The sequence below is a fragment of the Morone saxatilis genome, unplaced genomic scaffold (assembly GCF_004916995.1).
Source record: "Morone saxatilis isolate NCDOM2014 unplaced genomic scaffold, NCSU_SB_2.0 Contig23, whole genome shotgun sequence".
NCBI classification, from domain to species: domain Eukaryota; kingdom Metazoa; phylum Chordata; class Actinopteri; family Moronidae; genus Morone; species Morone saxatilis.
In genome coordinates, this window is record NW_023339796.1 from 2575824 (window position 1) to 2584862 (window position 9039).

The 9039-nt window shown below is 40.1% G+C and overlaps 1 protein-coding gene and 1 non-coding gene across 5 annotated transcripts in view; one reads left to right on the forward strand and one right to left on the reverse strand.

Moving 5' to 3' along the window:
- The window catches only part of LOC118335056 (ATP-dependent 6-phosphofructokinase, platelet type-like), a 29467-nt gene that overhangs the window by 1136 nt on the left and 19292 nt on the right, over positions 1 to 9039 (forward strand). For all 4 annotated transcript variants that reach the window (XM_035671240.1, XM_035671238.1, XM_035671239.1 and 1 more), the window contains exons 2-7: positions 3628 to 3701; positions 5641 to 5718; positions 6402 to 6591; positions 6675 to 6840; positions 7231 to 7275; positions 7841 to 7949. In XM_035671240.1, the coding sequence (XP_035527133.1) occupies positions 3628 to 3701; positions 5641 to 5718; positions 6402 to 6591; positions 6675 to 6840; positions 7231 to 7275; positions 7841 to 7949 (662 nt within the window). The remainder of the gene's footprint in view (positions 1 to 3627; positions 3702 to 5640; positions 5719 to 6401; positions 6592 to 6674; positions 6841 to 7230; positions 7276 to 7840; positions 7950 to 9039) is intronic.
- Positions 8383 to 8474, reverse strand: trnar-ucu. The gene is given in 2 exon segments: positions 8383 to 8418; positions 8438 to 8474. It is a non-coding gene; the product is annotated as a tRNA-Arg (tRNA).

The following is a 9039-nucleotide window of genomic DNA, read 5'->3' on the forward strand; positions in this document are numbered from 1 at the left end:
TTTTGTTAGGATTTTAAAGTTGATTTATAAATATGTTGTTAACTTTACATTATTTCAACCACATTCCAGCACTAAAGGTAATAGTAATTGCATTGGAGCTGTAATTGTCTGTGCAGCACTTTAAAAGTGCGTTTGGATTAGAAATAATAAAGTAGTACAAAGTGAAGTAACAGTGATCAAATCAACTTCCAGGAGAAAGAATACGACAGAAGACGAGTAAAAACACGTGTATGCATCAGGGAGGATGAGTCGTGAGAGGACCAGTGTCAACGTAGCCAGACTGAAAACCCCTCACTCATGACTCAACCTTTCACAGTAAAGCTCACATGTCTCAGTTTGCGCCGCAGTGCTTTAATTTTGAAGGCAGACTTTGTGGACTTCCGGTTTGTGTGCGGGCTGCTTTACCTCATCCTGTCACGCAGGGTTGTGCAGCCTACGTGAGGAACAGCGAGTATGCAGTGATGTGGTGGGGAACAGAAGGAAAAGGACATTAATGCATTAAATACACATTCTGTCCTTTAAAGTGAGATTGTTATTGTTTTAAATTGTCATTATAGGAGAAATAAAAATACCTTCGGTGCTCTGATACTAATCTAATCTCACTATATGGTTATTTGTGGGACCTTTAGTGCTCATAATATGTTCCTAAAATATCATCAGTACATGTATTTTTACTCTGACACACATCGTCCTTCTATGGTTTATCTATTGCACTCGGCCATTGTTGGATTACAGGCTGTTACATAACGCTGTGCGCCTATAGGCTGTTATTGAAGTGTTGTTCATGTTGTTTCTCAGTCTCACTGCAGAGTATGGTAGCGCCCCATATCACAGTCCCAGCCTGTGTAGTAACAATGTGTAACAGTGTGTTTCTCATCCTGGGAGCATCTGAGGTTTGATTGAAGCAGAGCGGTGCTGTTAGCGGGAGAAGGATGCACAGTGTTAAAGATGCCTATCTAAAATAATACAATAAGTGGTACAGGGATTGTTGAGGTTCTGGCTTTTGTTCTTGTGACTCACTGTCTAGTCGTCACCCCCTTGGCATTCTTTAGAAGCTGAAAAGAAAGGCTGTTCTTCACCTGATTGGTCATCTTTCTGTATAGTGTAAGCTGTCACTCTCTGCAGTAACTGAGACACTTAAGAGCTGATAGTCGTATAAATCTGTTACCACACACAAAATGAGTCCACGTGCATAAGTTCATACACTGAATATAGATCTGTGCTTGCATGAATCTGATTAAGAACAGTTGATTTCACTTTTAATAGACATTACAATATAATAAACAGCTAAATGTCCATATAGTTTGACATTAAGAGACAAAGGTTCCCTGTTTCATGAATTACACATCCATCCTCTCTATGACGATAAGGGACAGGTATTGGTTCAGTTCACCTTCTTTGACTCACTTAGATCTGTCCCATTCTATAATCTATAATTCATTTACAATCTGTCTGATCCAGACTCTTCGATAGGCTCTGACTTTTCAAAAACTTTTCAAGGTGTCGAGTCAAATTTTGCCACGACTGCCTGTGATTTCTGATTCATCAAAAACTTTTACAACCTTCTTTAATTTCAACAAACTTTACATGACTTTCTGTTGCCATAGGAACACCAATATTAACCTTGCACAAAATGTTCCTATAACTCTGGGGAGAAAATACACACACACACACACACACCAAAGTGGAGATGTTTAGTCACTGCAGCCAGCCGGAGGGAAATACTCACAGCAGTTTGTTATAGCGAGAGCTCAGCTGGGACACACACAGACATGAGAGGCATTTGTGTGGTTGTGTTTGAATCACCTAATTTATTTGTTGCATTCCTTTTTGTTAAAAATCATTAAAACACATTTCACACGTTTGCACGGATCCCCGCCAACCAATCAGCGCTGACCTGGTCTCTTAGCAACACTAGCTCATCCCATCAGCCCATGTTAATGTACACCGCTGCCTGGAAGCACATCCAGGCTGGAATACTGTGTTTCTACTGCGGGGCAAGCTCCCCACTGTGCATCAGACTGCATGTAACCTGCATCTGAATGTTACAACTGAAGCCTCAAGGAAGCAGTAGTTATGGAAATGGACTGTTTGTTTAATTCTTTGAGGTAAGAGAGAGCAGGATAATACTGAGCTTCTTTTTGGAGAAATGGTATTTTTATTTATTTTATTACATTTTATATTAAAAAATATGTTTTCAGTCTTTTGACTGTTGATAATTACTGACAATTTTAGGTGAAAATCCTACTCCACTTAGTTTTTTGTGTTGAAATGAATGAGGGGGGCTACGTTTTGCAGCTGTCCGTCTGAACAGGAGTCGTCACATCCCATGCCCACTCTGCAGACAGGGGCCGGTGAACGGGCCGGGTTGTTAAAAGCATGTGGCGTGGGAGGATATTTGGCCGAGAGAGCTCTGTCGGCTGTGAGGGGCAGCTTGTGCCTGCTGTGCTCAGTGCTTGGACTCATCCGGGGAATGGGCTCAGAAAGATCTGCCTCCTGCCTTATAAAAGCCATCGTTGCATATCAGCATGCATCATACAACAGAAGTCTTTGTAATGAGCAGGATGATTCCCAGTGAGCCTTTAGGATGCTTGAAGTATAGGTCTTTGGCAGAAATAGCAATTTGGGAACGTCACCTTCGGCTTTGGGAACTAATGATGGACAATTTCTTTTGTGCTTCCACACCCAATTTCTCCATCAGGCTCATTAAAGTTTTATCACAGCTCTCAGTCTGCATGCAGGATGCTGCAACAAGATACATCTCTGAGCCCAGACATCAAATACGTCTTTTAATCAGTCAGTACAATCAAACAAAAACTGTACAGTCAATGTGTTGATTCACAGACTGTCTCAGATTTATGGTCTGTCCTCTTTCTAATTCCAGTAAGTGCTCCGACAGACGCTTTTGTATTTCGGCACAAGATCCTCGAGGTTCCCTCTCTCTGTCTCTCTCTCTCTTTTGACCTCTTTACCTCTCCTGTTGTCTGCGGGTCTGTCTGGCTTCTGCTGCTCTCTGTCTGTGCTGTTATTCTGTTGACTATATTATCTCTCTCTCTCTCTCTCTCTCTCTCTCTTTCTGTCAGTTTTGACCTTATTAAATGGTGATATAACCAAAATTGAGTTTAAGAAGGATGCGTCGCCAATCTTTCCTTCAAAACGCTTAAATGTTTTTATGCATGCATTAGATGAAACCTTTATTACAGATATAGTAAAAAGTGAGCTGAGCTTTCTAGTCTCATGTCACAGGCTGTAGATGTAGATGTGAAATATCCACCATGACAGCCAGAAAGGTCATAAAGGTCAAACTGTTGCCAGGCATTGCATTTAAGGTCGATTAAACACGTGATGTTTTAATGAGCAGAAACAGCTTTTTTAAATTGTTTTCTAATGTATCACAAATACTCCTGAATTAACTTTTCTTCACTTTTTAAAGAACATTTTGAAGATCAGTTTGAAGTTCACTGGACGTTTGGATGCACACTAATATCAGTTATTTGTGCCTTCTCAGGTTGTCTGCTACAGTGCTTGGTGCTGAGACCTGCAGTAAATGCATTCTTAGTTTATCCGTTTCCATCCATTTCTTATTGTTTCCATGACAACTGCTAACCCTCCTCTGTCCTTTTGCAGGTATGAATGCGGCGGTCCGGGCCGTCGTCCGAATGGGCATCTACGTGGGAGCAAAGGTCTACTTCATCCACGAGGTGAGGCACGACTCATGGTTCCGGCTCCAGACATGGCCTCTGGCTGCAGTCTGCAGTGTCTGTCACACTCACTGAGACACATTAGTACTGACAACCTGGGCTGTGACTGTCTTTGACAAAAATACCTGATATTGTCCCACATTTGTTTAGTAACAGAGTCGTGCATTCAGTGGATTTGACCTTAAAAAGTTAAGTCCAGTTAAGTTTAATAAAGTGTCACATATGTTAAAATTAAAATAACACCTAAACAAGCTATTCAAATTGCTTATTTAATTATTGTTTCACCTGTCTGCCTATTTGCGTTTTTCACTGCTTTGTCCACTTATATCAATGGGTATAAATACAGGGTTATAAACATGTAAATAGGAGTGTAAATTCACCAATCACAGAAGATATTTCATTTTAGGTTTACTAAGAAGAAGGCAGACAGGGGTATAAGAGGTGCCGTCGTCCTAAAAATGAAATAATTAAATCTTAAACTAGCTGTCATAAGCATGTTTTACAGCCAGCGGTCCGATTAAAACAGATGAGGAGTGATTGTTAAACGCCATTCAACATGGTTAGCCACCAAATGGAGGTTGTAGGTGAATTTAAGTGGCTGGATTATTAAGTGCATCTGAAAAGTGTCTTCTCCTCCTTCAAAGGCAGTCTACAGTGCTATACCCATCGTCAGCATAAGCTGCCATTTATTGCTCTGGGTGCTTTTGGTAATACAGTATTTTATTGTTAGGAATATCACACTGCTTTGTCACTTGCAGAAAAGGGGTCTCGGTTGTTGATATCTCCTTTAAATGGAATTGAAGGCAGTGTCTTAACCTTTTTCACCCTTATTGGATATACATTTTGGACTCTTGGCCATGTTTTCCGCTGGTTGTTTTATTCACTGTCCCCACAGAGAAATGGTACTTCCTGCTCATTGCTGAGACTATTTACACTCCCCATAGGGCCCATCTAAATTTATAACCTGCTGCTAGTTAGGCAAATATTTGCAGCATTCACATGGATACTGTATGTATAACACAAATCATATGATGGTTAACACTGACTTGTTAAAAGGAAATGAAATTTCAAATGCATATATTTAAGATAAAGCCAACTAATTATAGTCTTTCACTTCAATGCATGACCATTTTGCTTTACACCAATGCATGGTGATAAAAACCTTTAATATAGAATAAAATACTCTTTGGTTACACTACTTAAGGATTACAATGATTTGATGTCAGAAAAGAAGAGCAACAGTAAATCCCTGGCTCCTGAACATCTCAGAGTTGCTCGATATTGAACGTTTGAGGAGATATTTGCGGTTTGAATGGACATGACGCCACTGATGGCAGTGACAGGGGCGGATAGAGACTATCTGCTCTCAGTGTGGGTATAATTGGATTACCAGGGGCAGGCTTCATCCTTCACTGTCTGCACTGTCATCCTCATCAGCCTCGAATAACCACTGGGCTGTGAGTAATGACAGCTGAGTGCCACGATGCCTTTATTTTGGTTTGTGCTGTGGCTGATGGTTTGGATACACTGCAAGTAAAAAAAACAGTGGAACCGAAAAAGCATATTGTAACATATTTAGTGCTGAAACCAACCGGTAATAATAATCTAATTGTAATTAGTTATCAGCAACCAAACTGAAGCAATTTTAATGCTTGATTATTAAGTGAATGATTTTTTTTATTGTCTTATGTGATAGTAAACTAAATATATATTTGGTTTTTGTGTCTCTGGGAATTGTGATTGTGTACATTTTATACACTAAATCATTAATTATTGAAAATAAGTTGACAGATTTATTGATAATAAAACTGCAGGTAGCGGCAGCCTTAGACATAATCACTGAGGATGAGACTTAAGTGACCCATAGTCACAATTACTGGTTATGTAGATGTCATAAATGATCCACTGAACATTTTTTTTTACTTGTGTCTCCTCTCAGGGGTACCAGGGGATGGTGGACGGTGGAGACAATATCAAGGAGGCAACATGGGAAAGTGTCTCCAGCATGTTGCAAGTGGTGAGTGGAGCTTTCTGCTGCGGTTTCAGGTCACACATACTGAAATAAAACTGTCCATGTTTCCTCTTCTGTGCCGTAAACAACAAAACTCTCAAATTCAGCTATCATTAAAAGACTTTATCCTGTGTTATTGTTGCAGCTGTAGATTTTAGCACCATGAAATGCTATTTGTAAATGCTTTCTGACCGAGGAGCAGCAGTGCTGTGTCAATATCTGCTGTGTCTGATCATCATTGGAAGTGACTCAACACAGCCTTTAGATTCCAGCCACATGAGTCTGTGATTGAATTAGATCTTTTCACCGTTTGTCATAGTCAGACTCTCATTGTCTTAAGTGAATTACATCCAGTGCAACTGTGAAAAAACAGCTTGTAGACCAGCAATATTATAATATATACTGGTATATTGTAACATTTTTATACTTTTTCATGATAACAATCAGTTCTGGGCGCTAACTCAATACTAGTAATAATATTAGTATCTTCAGTGTAACTAATTACTAATACATTTCAGTAATAATATTACCCTCCGAAAAATTTTTCTTCTATTTTTGACTGTTTAGCTGCTGTAAGAATCAGTATAAAAGACTTGTAATGATCTTAAGTATGCTAACGGTTTCAACAAAGTATTTTTTCACAAGTATAGAATAATGTGATCTTAGATTGTAATTTATGTTTCCTTCAGGGTGGCACAGTCATCGGCAGCGCCCGCTGTAAAGAGTTTCGTACCCACGAGGGCCGCTTGAAAGCCGCACACAACCTTGTGGAGCGCGGCATCACCAACCTGTGTGTGATTGGTGGAGACGGCAGCCTGACTGGAGCCAACCTGTTCAGAGAGGAGTGGAGCGGCCTGTTGGATGAGCTCATCCAGCAAGGTGATTGCCCGCTGCAGGGCTTTTTACTCTGGCTTTACAGGTGTAAAGAGACTTCATCTCCCTCCCTCTCGTGTTTTTTTCAGGTCTGATCAATGAGGAAGCAGCCCGCACTAACTCGGTGCTCCACATCGTTGGCATGGTCGGCTCTATCGACAATGACTTCTGCGGCACCGACATGACAATCGGCACTGACTCTGCCCTGCACAGGATCATCGAGGTGGTGGACGCCATCATGACCACCGCTCAGAGGTGAACAGATGAGAAGAGACAAACAAAAAAGGAACTCGAGAAGACACAAGGAGACTAGATAATACAAGGCTTGGCATAAAAGACGTTAAGACAAGAAGTGACAAGAAAATAAGACATGATAAGAAAAAAAAAACAACAACTACAGTAGGTTAGCTAGTTAACCAAGATAACTTTTACTTTTACATCCATTTGTTACCATCAGAGTCCAAACCTCAAAGACATGTCCTTTCTAGAAATGGTTAAAGTTGAGAGTGAAAGCTTCACCCAGCGAGCGTGTCTTTGTCATTTGTCCTGCACTGACCTGTTTCGACAGATCAGTCCACTGGGTTTAACTGATAAGTACTTTTTCTTGTTTCTGACATTCTTTTTGTTTTTCACTGTTTCTTCCAGCCACCAGAGGACATTTGTGCTGGAGGTCATGGGCAGGCACTGCGGGTAGGCACTTCAATTTTATGAAAATATATTATAAAGAACACACCACCATAGGCATAAAATCTGAGTGTATTTTTTTATGCAACCAGAACAGTGGGATCTTCATTTGTATTTAACAAAGTCCCTGTAACATCCAGCATCATAGCACTCAGTTCCTATTTACAACACTGCTGTCTAACAGTTGGGGGTTTAAACAAAACACAAAATAACCACTGCCACAGATCTTTGCATGTCAGTTTTTAATAAAAAGTTTTTTTGAGAATCGGTACAATATCAGAAAACATTATATCTTGATACCCAAGTGTGTCAGTATTTTCTCTAATAAGAACATGTTTGTACAGTACATGTAATATGTATTTTTAAATTAAATATGCTACAGCAGACACACAGTCTTAAACCAAACAAACCAAAATGTAGGCAGACAACAGTTTGAATATAACAACTCAAATCTAAGATCCATTTTCAAATTTTTACAGGCAGTGTGGATGAAATATTTGGTAACAAATATCTGTTACAGGGAAGCAAAGAATACAATTTTTTTTAAAAATATGTGTGTGTGTATATGCAGATACCTGGCCTTGGTCAGTGCCCTGGCTTGTGGTGCAGACTGGGTTTTTTTCCCAGAAATGCCTCCTGAAGATGGCTGGGAGGACAACATGTGTCAGAAACTGTCTGAGGTAACACAAACACTTACACAAACACACACTTGCACAAACACACACTTACACAATCAGTTATGTTTCTCTTGAATATTTTACGTATGTGGCAAGTATGTATGTACTTAACTCATATACGCATACTCAGACACACAACACGCGCAGTGTAGTTAAAGACTTTTTGTATATGCTTTTTAAAAACATAAATAGGTTATTAATCAAAAGTGTTGTGTCATCAAATTCTAAGAAGGGTTTTGAAGTGCACACCAGAAGTAAAAGTGGTTGTTGAAGGAGATCCAATGTGTGAAACAGCAACTCGGATGTAAACTCACATCTTAAACGTTTTCACCAGAATTCCTATGCACCACAGAGCCAGTTAAGTACCTAAATATACCAGCACAATGTGACTGAGCAAAATCTGCTCGTGGTCACATTTAAGAACAATATGAAGCAGTGACTCTGGTGGGACTCGAACCCACAACCTTTGAATGACATCTCAAGTGTTTGACTAGAAGTCCAATGCGCTATCCATTGCGCCACAGAGCCATTTTCTCTAGATATTCAGACTCACAAACTTTCCGCTTTCACACAATACACACTTACAAAGTTGTGTCATATCAACTTTACTTGTACACGCAGTAAACGCAACCATATTAAAGGCACCATTTAAACAGATGTCAAGGAGGAAATCAAGCCAGTATCTAAAGGAGTCTGTTTATAATGAAAAGACAATGTACAGTACTAGACAGATTTGTGTAGGAAATCAGAGTGCATACCAGTATCTAAAGTTTTCTTTTTGTAATGTGGATTAACATCCATAATCCACTAAAGTGGTCAAGTTGTGTGATTTGGGTTTTCTCTGGCCGTTACTGTCTCCTACTTGAAGGGCAGTTGATCCCTGTCCTTTTGGGGAGGGTATTTCTGGCTGCATTACTGTTGTGGAGTGGTATGTTTGAGACGCAGCTGGTGCTGTGGCGCAAGGTGGATAGCGCGTTTCGAGCTTCTAGTCAGGGGCACTTGAGAGTGACGCTTCCAAAGGGTTGTGGTTCGAGTCCCACCAGAGTCGTGTGCATTTTATGGGGACACAAATCCGTGTTGTCTTTTTCTAAGT